Here is a 15,599-nt window from a genome sequence, read left to right as displayed (position 1 = left end):
GGGCTACACTAGTACGCGACAGGGACAAATGGAGCCCACTCGAGCAAATCCATGAGTAACGAGATGTCAAGTGATCAAGTGATGCAAAGAACTCAAATGTCCAATGACACATGAGCGAATAAAGAAGTTGTGATATATGAGCACAATGGAATACTACTCAGCTAAAAGAAAAGTGGAAATCTTGCAACTTGGATAGAACAGGAGGGTGTCATATTAATCAAAATAAATCAGAGGGAGAAGAACAAATGCTCTGTGGTGTCACTCACCTGTGTTATACAGACAAAATGATGGTATGAAGAGTGCAGAAAGATGACCAGCCCTTGGTGTTGGATTACAAAACTCCAATCACCCAACACTGAGGGAGGGTTGAGGGAAGGATGAAGCCAACTAGAGGTGACATCGGTATAGTGGTGGAGTGCCTTGGGTACTTAAGTGATAGGGAAGGTACAGTAATTTGGACCATAAAGTCTAGCACCATTGTTCTCTTGTTATCTAGACTATAATAAAGTTTAAAGTTTAAAGCTAATAATAATAATAATGAAAAAGCTGCTTCCCCATCCCACTTTCCTGCCAGTTTCCCCCTGTCATCTGCCTCCCTGTGTCTAATGGCTATCACACCTTCTCCCTCTGCCCGTGGCCCGACCTCATCACTCTGAAGGTCCCCAGCTCAGTGTAGCTCTCCACAGCCTTTTGTGGCATGCATTTAATTTATTTGGGTGAGACCAGTTACCACCCATGGTGCTCGGGGGTCTATATCCAACACCATGCTGAGGGATGTTCCTGGTTGTGCTCAAGGTTGTGCCTTTGTGATAACTCATTACTCATCTTCTTCTCTTCAAAATTCTTTCATGTGGCTTTCAAGCCTCCTTTCTGTTTTCTTTCTCTGCTCTGATCTAGATGGCTGCCTCTGCTGTTTCTTCTCTTTATGTGGGATACGTCTGCTGGTGCTGGGGGATCATGTGGTACTGGGGATTGGACCAGGGTCCTCTTCATGTGCAACACATGTTCGAGTCCTTTGGGCACTTCCCCAGTCAGTCCTCTTGGTTTCTGTGGCTTCCTCCTGGTCTCCTTGAGTCTTTCCCATCTGTGCTGAGCCCAAGAGCATCTGGCTGGTGTCTTGATTTAAAAGCCAGTTGACTCTGAAGCATATGTATTGACTCTGCCCCCGACGTTCAGCAGCCTAGATTTCTTTTCCTACATGCCAACTGAGCATTGCAAATGCCACCTGTCATTAACCTAACTTGTTCTTCTCCCCTCACCAGCTCATCTAGAACTTTCCCTGTCCCAGGAAACCACAAACCCGTCTTTCCGGCAACTGAAGCCCAAGCCCCAAAAGTCTTCCCCTGCTTCTCTGCCATGCACACCTCAGTCATCAGTGCGTTTTGTCAGCTCTGTCTTCAAAACAGATCCCAAGGCAAATTGTGACCGTTCTTCCCAGCCCAAGCAAAACTGCTCTCTCCACCAGCTGGAGCCTGGAGCCTGGATGTCCGCACTCTCTTCGGTGCAGTTCATTTGCAGATGGCCTTCAAACTCAGCTCTTCGATGGTCCTTTTCTTCATGAAATACACCAATGTCTTCTTAAAGAGTGAACGCTGGAGTTATTAGGGCTTTCCAGGTCACCCAAACTTATATACATTTCCACTCTCAGATATACACATACAGACTCCCATAGTGACATGAACACTCACAAATGCAAGCGACACACAGACACACAGAGACACACAACATGCACAGACAAACAGAAAATATATACACATGGCTAACACAGGCAACGTGAGACTCAGATGCGTGTGCGCATGTGTATGCACGCGCGCACACACACACACACACACACACACACCTGCTTTTCTGATACCTTTCTATGATCCACATTTTATTCTATAGTTCCTTTACATTCAGAGGAGTCACATGCTCATTTCGCATCTGTTCTTTCTCTGTATGGGAGGGGAAGCATCATTTCTTTTATAATTATGGGGAATGGAGACATAGAGCAAGGATATGAAGTGTGGAAAATCGTCGCTAAAAATGAGTGTGATTCAGTCCACTCAGTCGAGGTCTTTTGCTTCTATTTTATGTAATTGGGAGGTGGGCACACCTGGTGGTGTTTGGGAGTTACCTGGCTGTGCTTGGGGGTCACTCTTGGTGTGCTCAGGGGACCATGAGGAGTTCCACTTTCCCAGTGGAGCATTGGGTGCCTGGACCTATTCCGGGAGATGCTTAGGCACTCACCAGGGATCTAGCTCACAGGGTCTTGCTGTTCGGGGTATCCAACTCAGAGCCTGGCATGTGCTCGGTGTGTGTTCTATGACTTGAGAGCACCCTGGCCCTTGCTTCTCTTCATAGTCTCCTTTTATTTCTCACTCTCTGGAACTTCTCATCCCTCCACCTCTTGCTTTCTCCTAAAGTAATCTTGCACTCACTTCCTGGTTTCTCCCAGCACCATCCTTGTCTCTACTGCCACGTTACTGAGAAGTTTCTGGTTAGGGTGGTTTTTTTTTTTTTGTAAGATTTGCAGTACAGCTTGTCCTTGTTCATTACTACCTATCTGTCTCACTCGGATGAACACCACTTTTCTGAAAACGTAACTCTGTGACTCTAAAGAGCCAACTAGTTTCCGCTCTAGAGCTGAAGATCAGAGAGAGTAGGATGCAGATGACCCACTTCAGGTCACCCCAAGCTAGAATTTTATTTCACCTCTTAAGGGTTTGCTCATCTGTAACTTTTCTTCCCCCATCACTCTGTTTCCTAAGTGAATTGGAATGATGCCACTTTTCCACAAGTTCCTAACAAGCAAAAATGAAAGTTGCCAGTGACTATGCACACTGAAGTCTTTTTTTCTTATAATGTAGGAGTAAAGGTAAAGGCCCTCCCGTTGATCGTCGATTTGCTCGAGCGGGCCCAGTAACGTCTCCATTGGAGACTTTGTTGTTACTGTGTCTGGCATATCGAATACTCTCGGTAGCTTGCCGGGCTCTCTGAGAGGGGCGGAGGAATCGAACTCGGGTCGGCCATGTTGGCCGCGTGTAAGGCGAACGCCCTACCCGCTGTGCTATCGCTCCAGCCCATAATGTAGGAGTACTGCTATTTATTCAGCCATTGATTAAGCTGATTGAATTGGGCATGAGCTTCACATTACTTTTTTTTATTCTATTCTGAATTTTATTCTATTGTTTTATTTTTATTCCCCCCTTTTTTGATTCACCGTGAGATACAGTTACAAATCTTTATGTTTGAGCTTCGGTCATACAATGATCACACACCCATCCCTTCACCAGTGCACACTTTCCACCACCAAAATCCCCAGTACTCCCCCACCTCAACCCCATTCCAACCCTTCCCCTGCCTGTGTGGCAGACAACTTCCCCCATATGCTCTCTCTACTTTGGTTACATTTGATAGATATTTCAACACCAGTCTCACCACCACTCAAACCTGCAGAAGGACAATGCTAGACGATTTGTTTTGTATTGCTTGTTATGGATAGAACATAACATCTAGGAAATGCTGTGTCATTCTCTTCCAGGAGCTTTCGTTTATAGTCTCTGGGCCTTGGCCATTGATGAGATTACATGGTGCTGGGGGCAGTTTGGCACACTGAAGTCTTAAAAGTATGACCTCTGTAGGTTTCATCACCCAGGTACCTTCTTCAACCAGAACCAAGGCAAGCAGAGTGAAAGGAGGGAGGAGGAAGGAAAGCAACAAGGATCCCAAAGGCAAATTCTGGGGTCCTTTGTGATTAACTTGTCTCATTAGCAGTCATAGACTCGGAGGTGGAGATCAGAGTGGTCTTGCAGGCCACCCAAAACTTCTTCCCTCATAAGCAAGCAAGCTGCAAGTCAGAGAAATAGGACTTGCCCCAAACATACAGGTTTCCATCTTGCCCAACTTAGAGAATTAGGTTGTCTGAATATTCATAGAATGTTTATTGACCGGGGCTGAAGTTATAGTAAAGTGGGTAGGGTGCTTGCCTTGCATAGGGTCAACCCAAGTTCAATCTCTGGCATCCCTTGTGGTCCCCCAAGCACTGCCAGGAATAATTTGTAAATACAGAGCCAGGAGTATACCCTGAGCCTCACTGGGTGTGGTCCAAATACAAAAAAAAAAAAAAAGAAAGAAAGAAAAGCTTTGCTGGCCAGCAAAATCCAATCAAGCCATTTACAACTACAATTCATGGATATTTCAAGCATTCCAGCACTAGACTCATTTCATGCTCAAGGGGCAGACACCAATACATGCGAGGGTTTCTGCCTTTATACTCCTAGGGCCCCAAACGGACCCTAGAAAAATCTGTTACCATTGGATCAGCAACAAGTGTCTTTAATGATGCTTCTGCTTCAGAGGGAGAGTCAATAAAACAAATTTTTGCTTGCTTATGATTGACAAAAAACTTATATTCACACGTATACAAACTATGATGTTAGGATAATCATGAGTGTTCCTTCCAAAAAAGAAAAATGATTCCTACCACTCTGCAGCTTTTATGCTAAGGAGATTACAAATATCATTTAATTCATACAGATCATTAAGATAAAATTAAGAATGTTGGCAAAAATGGAAGGAAAAAGAACACAGATCTGCAATTTTCCTATCTTGGTATGGACATTAATGTCTCCTTTAATATAGTGTAACAGTATTTGGCTTCTGGGCAGTTTTTTTTTTTTTTTAAAGGTAATACCCTATTTATCAGGACTTTAGTTTCTTCCCACCACATGCCACCTCCCTGGAATCGAGGAAGGAGCTAATGTATACTGAAACCAAATTTGATGCTTAGAAAATCCTTGAGCTGTTGAAAGACACACCTGTGTTGTTTGGCAGGTGAGTTGAATCTCAAGTAAAGAATTTCTGCAAATCTCCTGCTCAGTCGCTAAACTGGTTCTCACTCCTATTGAACCATCCCCAGGGTGGAGGAAATCCTCTATTTTTCCTTAATAATCAAAAGTAATGCCAACACATTAGCTTGCAATGCTAATATTAGTAGCTTAGGTCTCCAAAGTGGAAGATTTCCAATATATTTCGGGATATTCAATATTTCATGTTAGGTTTTTTTAAACCTATAGACACATGAGTCATGTCTGTATTGGAAGAAAATCTACAGGATTTTTTTTAAGAGAGCAAGTTATCAGTCATGAAGATGTTATTATGAATAATCTGGAGAATTAACTGTGTAGGTATGTTCACTTATCTATTTAAACTAAGAATGGTTTGTTATGCATGATGGTCTCTCAGTATCTGTATTGCAAACCATAATGCCCAAAAGTATAGAGAGAAGGAAAGTGTCTGCCATAGAGGCAGAGGGTGGGGGGACAGGGATGGTGAAAGGGATACTGGGAACATTGGTGGTGGAAAATGCACACTGGTGGAGGGATGGTTGTTCGATCATTGTATGACTGAAACTCAATCATGAAAGCTTAACTGTATCTCATGGTTATTCAATTATATATATATAAATTTTAAAAAAGAATGTTTTTTTTATGAATGACTAAGTCAGCTGAATCCTAAAGAAAACAAGGAAGCATTTATCAATTGAAAGGTACTCTGTAAATTGGTTTGCAGATTAACTGCAAAGGTTATTTGGAACTCTATAATTAAAGTGAAACAGGCCAGTTATTCATTACCTCTTTGTAAAATTGTCTCTGTTGGGTCCAGTTTCATTTTCTGGACATTCTTATGTTGGATTATGTGTACTTTGTACTATCTTTAGGTTTCTTTCGACTAAACTGGTTTCTGAAAGGCTTAAACTATCAAACATCCCAAAATGAATGCGTGATTCATTACATAATATTCCTTAGGTATTAGAGAATGTTAACATTTTTCATTCTTTGATCAGGCACTTGTGAGTTCTAAAATATAACTCTCTCCAGCCAAAATGAAGCACATGCCAAAGAAGAAAAATAAAAAGCACTTAGGTTGTTCAGCCTCATAGGAAGGACAAAGGATAAAAGCAAATTAATCAACTCCACGGGCATGACGACCCTCCTTGTTTAACTGGCTCAGGAACTAATAGTGCTGTCATCCACATCTGAATTTATGGATTGTTTGTGGGAGTTTCAAACCCTTCTAAGTTGCAATTGTGTGTTATAATGTCCAAGGTGAAAGGATATTTCTTCTTCAATTTTTTTCCACGCAGGAATTAATAGTCTTTCTGTCTGCAAGGCACACTGTCTGCTCTGTTGCATGAACTGTCCACTCACTTCTGCATGCATCTCCACTGGTCAGAGCAGTGGAGACCAGAGTGATGTGAAGGGTTTTAGAAATATCAAAGCCACAGCCAGATATCTGGCTTCAATCACCTGGCTATTCAGGAGAAACAAAAGTGACTATCCTGGAGGTCAAGGCTGAAATTCAGAACGTTTCCATGGAAGGCAACGCACAAAGGGAAACTGAATTGGTAGACTGTTTATTTACTTATTTATTTTATTGAATAACTATGAGATACAATTACAAAGCTTTCATGTTTGAGTTTCAATCATACAATGACCGAACACCCATCCCTCCACCAGTGCACATTTTCTACCACCAATGTCCCCAGTATCCCACCCTCCCCCCCCCGCCCCATTTCAACCCTTCGCCTGCATCTATGGCAGACAATTTCTTTTAAGCACCCTATGTAGAGCTATGTTATCCATTAAACTTTGGGGGACAGATCTAAAACTCCATACCATTCTTCATCATCCTTACTTTAAAACAAACGGTATGCCTGGGCTTCCAAAATAACAAAATTTGTTATCAAAACGTTGATAAAATGGAAACCACTTGATCTTTGCCTTTACCCACCTTATTTCTTCATATGTGTCCAGAAGGAGTCAGTGCCATGTCTGTAGAAAGTAAATTGAGACCATGAAAGTGAGGGGGACACCAGCAGGCAATAATAGACACGGTGAAGGGCAAAGCCAGAACATGTGTTTGGATTTCTCTTCCACAATGCTCCATGGGAAATCTAGTTCATGACTTTCTGTACCTGGGGTAGAGTAAACAGGATCTGGCATGCTAGACCATTCCTAAAGGGATAAAGCAGAGACATAAGAGTGGGAAGCAGCTGAAGGGCAAGGTAGTGGGTGATAAGAGCCCACTAACAGGGAAAACAGACCAAAGAATAGAGGACACTGTGTAGTCGGGACTCAAAGGGCCCGTGAGAAGCATGACAGCCGGTTGGTGCTTCCCAATGTGGTTTTAAGGGTGACTCACCAGTGAAGGTAGCATAAAACACAAGGACACACTGGGACCAAGAATTCACGACAGTAGGGTGGCCATGCCCCCTTCTGACCACCCTCACCGTGAACTCTCATTGAAATCCCGGCCACGCATGATCCCACACACCTCCTGAAGGGTTGATTGCAGCCCTGCCTAAGAACAGGCCCCACGATGGGCACTCCCAGCACACGCTGCAGCATTCAGATGCAAGTTCAAAAGACACCTTTGGGGACCGGAGCCATAGTACAGTGGGCAGGACGTTTGTCTTGCACGCAGCTGACCCAGGTTCAATTCCCAGTATTCCATATGGTCCCCTGAGCACTCCCAGGAGTGATTCCTGAGTTCAGAGCTAGAAGTAACCCCTGAGCATCGCCAGGTGTGACCCAAAAAGCCCCCCCAAAAAAGACACCTTTGGATTCCACTTGAAGGGGCTCTTAAAGGTTACCAAAACCAATCAGTGCTGGGATACTTCACCCTGAGCTGAAGCCAGAGCCCCGGAGATGAGACCCCGCACAGAGTCTTTCATTAGGTCTTGAAATGGTCGAAATGATCTAGATTGGGTGGGCCCCGCTGAGAGTCCCTCCACACTGACGTTCAAATGATTCCACTATAGTCCAAAGCCCTTTCTTCTCCACAGACACAAGGGCCAAAGCCAAAGATAACAAAGAGAGGGACAATAGACAGGGATGGACAGGCTCCCCAACCAACCAAAATGTCCCCGTGATAAAGATTGTGAAACTCAGAGATGATCCAACCAGCTTTACCCTAGCCGCGTGCTAAGGTTTAGACCTTTGGTTACTTTTGGCAAAAAGTGAATCCTGAACAGCTCAGCCCCAGAACTGCAAGAGCTTGGACGGGGCCAAAAGAAATCCATAATAAAACCAGTGTCCTTGTCCTCTTATTTATGTCCAGATCTGTGGCCTCAGTTGCTGAAAGTACATGCTGATCTCCTTGTTTACCTTGAGACAGCAGTGAAGGAATGAGTGAGTTGGATCTTCAATTAGGCATGAGAGGGGGAGGTGGCTAAAAGAAGTGTGTGAGTGTGGGGGGGGGCAGGGGGAGTCAAGCAAGGTGCAAAGTGATTTTCTTTTCCTTTTTTTCTTTATAATATTTTTTATTTTATTGAATCACCATGAGATAGAGCATGAGATAAATCATTACAAATCTGTTCATGATGGGGTTTCAGTCACACAATGTTCCAACCTCCGTCCCTCCACCTGTAATTTCCCAGCACCCACCCCTGCCTGCCTCTCTCTCTCTCTCTCTCTCTCCTCTCTCTCTTTCTCTCTCTCTCTCTCTCTCTCTCTCTCTCTCTCTCTCTCTCATTTCGGGCATTATGGTTTGCAATACAGATACTGAAAGATTATCATGTATATGCCTTTACGTACTTTCAACACTCAGTTCTTATCCATGGTGGTCATTTCCAACCAAGGTTGCCATAAATGAACCCTCCTCTATCTTTTTTTTTTTTAATTTTTATTAGTGAGACATCATGACATCATCTACACTTGTAGACTTACACATTTTTGTGCTTGTGTTTCAATTATACAATGATTAAGTACCCATCCCTCCACCAATGCCCATTTCCCACCAGCACGGATCCCAGTATCCCTACCCCCCCACCCCCCTCCCCCAACTTAACTACCCTCCACCGCACACCCTTGTGGCAATGTGATTTTCTCTGGGACAGCACCAGCTATTCTGAGAGCAAGCCTCGGAGAACTGGGAACTGGCAGACCCCCACCCCCACCCCGCCCCTCTGCCCGGGGAGACGTGTCCAATGCGTGTCCAGCAGGTGCGCAGGGGGCTGGAACACTCAAGCCCCAGGTCCAGCAGGCAGGAGGAACCTGTGCGGAACTGCGGCCTTGCACCGCGCCCCCAGGAGTGGCGGGACTCTGGAGAGCCCAGGCTGGGCAGCCGTCAGGAACAGCCAGCCGGGTGCCCCCAAGCCCCGTTCCAGCGCGGAGTGAGCCCCTTTCGGGTCCGCGCGCCCCCTACGCGCTGGTTCCCGACCCGGGCTGCGCCGCAAATACGCGTGTGTTCCCAGCCGTGCCCTTCCTCTCTGGGCGCGCAAAAGACTTTTCCTCTGCTCTGCTTCTACCGGGGAAGCTGGACGTGCCAGTGCGTGCCCTGCCGCCGGCGCCGATCGGGGGTTGGGAGTTGGGGCGCGGGTGGGTGTCCCGGGTCCCGCGCCCACCGCCCTGAGCGCGCCCGGAGGTGGAGGCGGAGGCGGCAGCGCGCGCGCCCCCTGGCGGCGGGTGTGAGCGGTGGGAGCGTGTCGGGGGCGTGTCAGGGGCGGGGCCTAAGGGAGGGAGAGGCGGGTCCGGGGCGTGGCATGGGCGTGGCCGGAGCAGGCCGCGGTGGAGGTGGAGGCGGCGGCGGCGGCGGCGGCGGCGGCGGCGGAGGCTGAGCTGCAGGGCCGGGCGTGGGGGTCGCGGCGCGGGAGAGAGCGCGGCGCGAGCGAGCGCGGCTGCAGCGGGCGGCATGGCGAGCACGGCCTCGGAGATCATCGCCTTCATGGTCTCCATCTCGGGCTGGGTGCTGGTGTCGTCCACGCTGCCCACCGACTACTGGAAGGTGTCCACCATCGACGGCACGGTCATCACCACCGCCACCTATTGGGCCAACTTGTGGAAGACGTGCGTGACCGACTCCACGGGGGTCTCCAACTGCAAGGACTTCCCCTCCATGCTGGCGCTGGACGGTCTGCATCCCCCCACCCCCCAGTCCCACGCCCAAACCCTCCCCGGGGTCCCCGCGCGCTCCTCTCTCTCCCAGGCCCCCTTCCTACGATCCCTCCCCGCCAGCCGGGGCCGCCCCCTCCCCTTTCCCCGCTCCCCCCATTCCTGGTCCAGCCCGGGACCCCTCTTCGGGTCTGTTGGCCCTTGCCCACCGGGCCCTGGTGGTGGTGGCGGGCGATCAGGTGTCAGGATTTGCAGGGAAGCGACTTTGCGCGGGCGGAGCGTTGAGGTCTCTGCTCTGGGACCCCACCTCCCTAAATTTGGGGAGCGGTTTGTTGGGATCAATCTGAGTTTCTCTCCCCCACCCCCTTTCCTTCAAGGCAGCTCCCCCCTTCCCCCCAATAAATAAGCGGGATATTCTGATTAAACTGGGATCGCCGTGGCTTGTCGAGGCGAGTTCGGTTTCTTCCTAATTCCCTGGAAACGCTGCCTTGTTTTTTTTTCCAAAGTAGTTGAGGGAAAGGTGACCTATTGCGAGGGGAAGGGGTACACCTCCTCCTCTCAAAATAAAAAAATAAAGAGAGAGAGAGCCACTTTGAATCGTATCCGGGCTTGAACGCTTCGTGCAAGTTTTCGGAAAATAGTTCTTGCCTGCGCAGCTGGGAGAGAATCCCGGTCGCCAAGAATTCTGTGCGCAAGACCAAGTCCTGCGTCCCTGGCGCTCTCGAGGGCTGCCGGCTGGCTGGCTCCGGTGGCTCTTTCAGGGCTTGCTCTGCGTGCAGTGTCGGCCAGGATTGCATCAGAGCGGTCGGTGGATGTGCACGCGCGGGACTAGCTCTGTGTTCCTTGCAAAGCGCACCCGTAGATGTCACCGCGGTTGCTTCCAAGCGCCCTGGGTCTTTGCTCGGTTAAAACTTCCCCGGGGGAGTGGGATGGGGGGGCAGCATAGCTGGTGGGAACGGGAGGCGAATCCAGCACCCGACGATGACCGGATTTGGGGTGCTTTCTTGCTCTTTTATGGTCTGCACGGCCAGTTTTTATTTGCCTTGCTGAGCAAATAAAAGACAAGATTAAACTCCCTCCCGTGGGATGGGTGCTGGCCACAGAAAAGCAAACTGGGGCTCCACGTGGCATTTAGGTGGGGTCTCAAAGCAAAGGGAATAGTGTCGGGTTTGGGGTGGGTGGCCCTGAGTCTGCTCTGCATCCTGGTGTGGGAGATGAGTAGCTGACCCCTGAGGATTCCATGTCACTGCTGTTGAACTTGCTGTGTGCTGCACTGCCCACATCCAGAGAGACTGGAGCATGTAGGCTCTTGCTTCTGTGCTTCACGTTCTGGAGCATTGACATCCTGTCCTAAGCACAGTTTTTCCTCTTGTAACTGTATTTTTGACTGAGCTCATAGATACCAAAATGAGCTGCATAATCATAGTGTGTGTGTGTGTGTGTGTGTGTGTGTGTGTGTGTGTTCGCCAAAACATGGAGTGTGACCATTAGGCAAAGCTTTAAGAAACTGTGCCTGTATGTATGATTACTTTAAAAGAGAGTGCTCTGATTGTTCGTTGAAATATGGTAGGTGGACTGCAGTCCGGAGAACGGTTGGGGGAGAAGAGAGAGAAATTCTCTCTGGAACTATTTGGGTGATGCATTCTCCTGCATCGGACGTGAAAGAGGAAAGGATAGAAATAGAGATTGGGAGGCAGGGAAAGGAGTGAGGGAGAAAAGCACCTAACAGGGTCCCCGTAACCAGCTTCTAGAAGTCGTTGAGAATGGAGCTGAGAATGACGTTTATACACAGGTGTGCACAGGTGTCCGTGGCTGCTCAGGCATACAGATTACAAAATGCCTTCCCAAGACAGTTCCTATCGATGTCACTCTCAGTGACTGTGTCATATTCGTTTGTCAGGACAAACGCATTTATTTCACCACCTCCCCATACTTGGTGGTAGCTTTGGTAACACGTTACTGAAGGTTTGTATAATACTCCCCCCTTCACATGTGTATTTTTATAGTAGATCCTGGGAAATAGGCTTGGTTTGGCCATGGATGCTTGTTTCCACACACAGATTTCTGTGCGTGTGTAATTCACACGAGTCTAACCACTAAGTTCTTCACCCCGTGTCATGCATCATCATAGTACCATCTCACAACCCGCAGTTTTGATCTTCAGATGCTGCATGTATTGACTCTTCACTGTCTATATCCATTTTCTTTCCTGGGAATTGCCTGCCATGGTTCTGCAGTTCCCCTTGGAGTGATTTATTTTTCAAATTCAGGGTGCCATCCTTGGCTTGTGATCTCTGTTCCCATCTTGGCCTGTGACTCGCCTTTGAATTTACCACGGCGTTTTGATTGATAGCTTTTCTCACACAGAGAAGTTTGTGCCACAAGCAGATTTACCAGTTTCTCCCTCTTGGCTCAGCCTCCATGACTGAAGAAGGCATTCCCTCTCCCCGAGATGACAGACCAGCTTTTCTCTGGCCTCCAGAGTAACATTTGTGGGTCTCTGCCACAAAGCTCCTTTTTATTTTGTTTCTTCTGGGGGCCACACCCAGCTGTGCTCACGGATCATTTTTAAATTTTTTTTTATTTTATAAAGTAGTTCACAATATTTGATTATATTTAATGTTCAAACAACGATTCCACCACCATGACACCTTCCCAACCACCATATTTTGGATGTTTCCTTCCTGAACCCCAATCCCTGCCCCAAAGCAGAACCGAGATAATATATTTTGTATTGTTTGTTATGAAAAAGAGCTGAAAATGCTACAAAAAGGTATCCTTAGAGGAAAGAGTGTGAAGATTGTTTTCACACAGGGGCCATTAAGCCCTTCTATAAGAGATCACTAACATGTTGCTGAAGGTTGAACCTTGTGTGCTTTTATATATGTATGTGTGAGTGTGTGTGCACGCATATATACATATATATCTGTAAAAACATATTTCCCTCTAAGGCTAGTTGTCTCCCACTTTGAACCCCATCAAGTGTGATATGGCACTCTTGGAGTTTGGGTAGGGTGTGTCCTATGAAGTGTAACACCGCCACATTTGTGGCTGTGTGGTCCAGGAATAGGTTGACTTGTGTGTGAGGCATGGCCCGAGCATGTGGAGAGTGGCTGTGAGCATAGCAGTGGTTGAGTTCTGGGGGTTTTTGGCTCCCAGGGCTGGGTAACCTTGGGGCGGGAAGGGTGTCTACTCACCCCACCCTGGGAGTCCTCAGGGATCACTTTTGGCAGGGCTCTGGGGACCATTTGTCGTGCTCAATCTGGGTTAGCTGTGTGCAAGGCAAGTGCCTTAGCCCTGTACTCTCTCCAGCCACCCCACAGGTCCATCTTCCTGTATAGAGATGTTGATGGTCACTACCTCCTACAAAGGAAACTTTGTGGAACAGGCCCCTCTGCTTGTCCACCACTTCCCAGCACCCCCATGGTTCTGATGAACGTCCCGGTGTGGCTTTTGAAGTGGTAGCAGAAGCTCTACACAGATCAATCCTCCCCCATCAGCTAGACAGAAGCTCAGACCCTTGATTGTTTGTACTCATTCATCAACTGTGTGTTTCTCAACGTCCTTTGACTGTATCCCCCTTGTGACCTGTTTCCTTGCTGTGGCCTTCTCTCCTACCACTTGTCTTTCTAGTCTTGTGCTTTGCAACCCCCCCCCCCCCCATTTACACTATTTCATCAGGAATATGAGGGCACACTCATGGCCATTTTTGGCCCCTGGTTGAGAAACACTACTCTAGACTAAGAAGCAAATATAAGGAGGAGAAGGCTTGCGACTTGCTCTCGTCTCATCTTAGATAGAAGAATGGCCTCTCAGCGGCTGGGGTGATGGTGGAATCATTGCTCGAGTTCCTGATGTGAGGTCCAAGTGCTGGTTCCTCATCGTCAGAGGGGTATCCTTGTCACCCTACTTTTCCTTCTAAGAAAAACGAAGCCCATGCAAGCTAACCATGTAGATGTAAAGTGATGTCCTGTATAGACGCCAGCTGTGATTTCTGCTCAGATTATCGTAGAATAATGGGAAGGAATCTTTGATGAGTGTCTTTTGTGTTTGGGCCACACCTGGCCATGCTCAGGTCTGCCTCCTGACTCTGCACTCAGGAATTACTCCTGGCAGTAGTCAGGGGACCATGTGGGATGCCAGGGATCAGACCCAGGTCAGCTACACGCAAGGCACGTGCCCTACCTGCTATACCATCGCTTCGACCCCTTGGATTAATTTCTTAGCACACCCCATCCTCTTGGTTTATCCTGGGAAGTAAGGGGACTTTACCTCAGTTCTGCAGAAGAGACAGGTTCTACAGAGGAGGCTCAGAGAGATTTGAGCAATAAAATCAAGGGCACACAGTGGGGAAAATAGAAGAATGCAGAGTTCATGCCTGTCCCCCAGACTACTCTTCTCCCAAAGGGTCTGCACTCAGCGAACTTTACTTCTAGAAAAAGCAAAGCACTTCTCTCTCTCTCTCTCTGTCTCCCTCCTGCTCTCTTTTCCTCCCTCCCTCTCTCTTTCTCTCTCTCCCTTTGTCTCTCCATCCCTCTTGCTCCCTCTCTTCCTCCATCCCCCTCTCTTTATCTTTCTTTCTCTCCCTTTGTCTCTCCATCCCTCTCCCTCCCTCTCTTTTCCTACATCCCTCATTCTTTCTCTCTTCCTTTCTCTCCCTTTCTCTCTCCATCCCTCTCTCTTCCTTCCTCTCCCCTTTTCTCACCATCCTTCTCCCTCCCCCTATCTCCATCTCTCTCCCTCTTTCTCCTTCCCTCTTCCTCCATCTTCTCTCCATCCCTCTCTTCTGTTTTCTTTTCTCTCCACCTCCCTCCCTCTCTCTCTCTTCATTTCTTTCCCTCTTTCTCTCTCCTCCCTCTCTCCTCCTCACATGTGGATATTTTTACTGCTGCTGGTTTGAATGGAAAATAAGGTACACATCACTTAGAAAACACCCCCTTGGGTGTTGCCTCCAACAGAATGGGTCCATTACAACCCACTCTGTTTTCCAAAGGCCCCTGAAAGGCCGGGTGGGCTGGCATTCTCTGTGCCTCACTCTTCGTGCTCCTTCCAAATGCCCAGTGGCTCCTCGGCTCAGTCTCCTTCTGCCAGGTTTCTTTCACCACCTATTTGTGTTAGTGGGAATGTTTGCCATTTCTTCCCAGAGAATGAACTATAAATTATACTTCAGAGAACTTCTGAGTAAATATTTTCATGCCTCAGCACCTTAATGTGTTCATTAGCTATTAACGGGCCCAGTAAATTAGCCCTGTCAAAAATAATAGCCTCCTTGGCTGGTTTTTACTTCCACCTCCCTGAACCGTGTTACTTATAGTCTTGCCCTCCGGAACTGGGGAAAGGGCAAGGCAGTGAGGTCTGCCTTGCAAATGATAAACTCTGCAAGTGATAAACTACTGGAAGTCACTTAGGTCCTGAGTCAGTGGGTGGGTTTAAGCGTCACACCTCAGGAATCCTAATAGCTCAGTGGCAATTCGAAGGAAGTCGATCCCCGAGAATCCCAGTCCTTCCACTTTGGTCCCCGTTTCAGAGAAGCTCACTAGAGGTCGAAATGGCAAAGTGTCTTTCTTCATACGAAGGGTAGGTAACCCCTCCTACCTCCTGCACACTGGAGGAATGTGTCTGATCATCCAGGTCAGGCTTTTGGTGGGTACATAGAGAACTTGCGCCCATCCCAGTTTGCCGACCCCTTCATCCGTGTGCTGGGAAATTAGATGGTCAGGTGCT

General features: G+C 47.8%; 1 protein-coding gene across 2 annotated transcripts in view; it reads left to right on the top strand.

The window, feature by feature from the left end:
• The window catches only part of CLDN10 (claudin 10), a 161,349-nt gene that overhangs the window by 117,162 nt on the left and 28,588 nt on the right, over nt 1-15,599 (top strand). Inside the window, exon 1 of one of the 2 annotated variants that reach the window (XM_056109755.1) lies at nt 9,585-9,895. The exons of the other annotated variant lie outside the window; for it this stretch is intronic. Within the exon in view, the coding sequence (XP_055965730.1) occupies nt 9,676-9,895 (220 nt within the window). The 5' untranslated portion in view covers nt 9,585-9,675. Of the gene's footprint in view, nt 1-9,584; nt 9,896-15,599 lie in introns of those variants that run through there. 2 annotated transcript variants of the gene reach the window in all.

This window comes from Sorex fumeus, unplaced genomic scaffold (assembly GCF_029834395.1).
Source record: "Sorex fumeus unplaced genomic scaffold, SorFum_2.1 ptg000008l, whole genome shotgun sequence".
Lineage (NCBI taxonomy): Eukaryota > Metazoa > Chordata > Mammalia > Eulipotyphla > Soricidae > Sorex > Sorex fumeus.
This window is presented reverse-complemented; position numbering and strand designations above follow the sequence as displayed.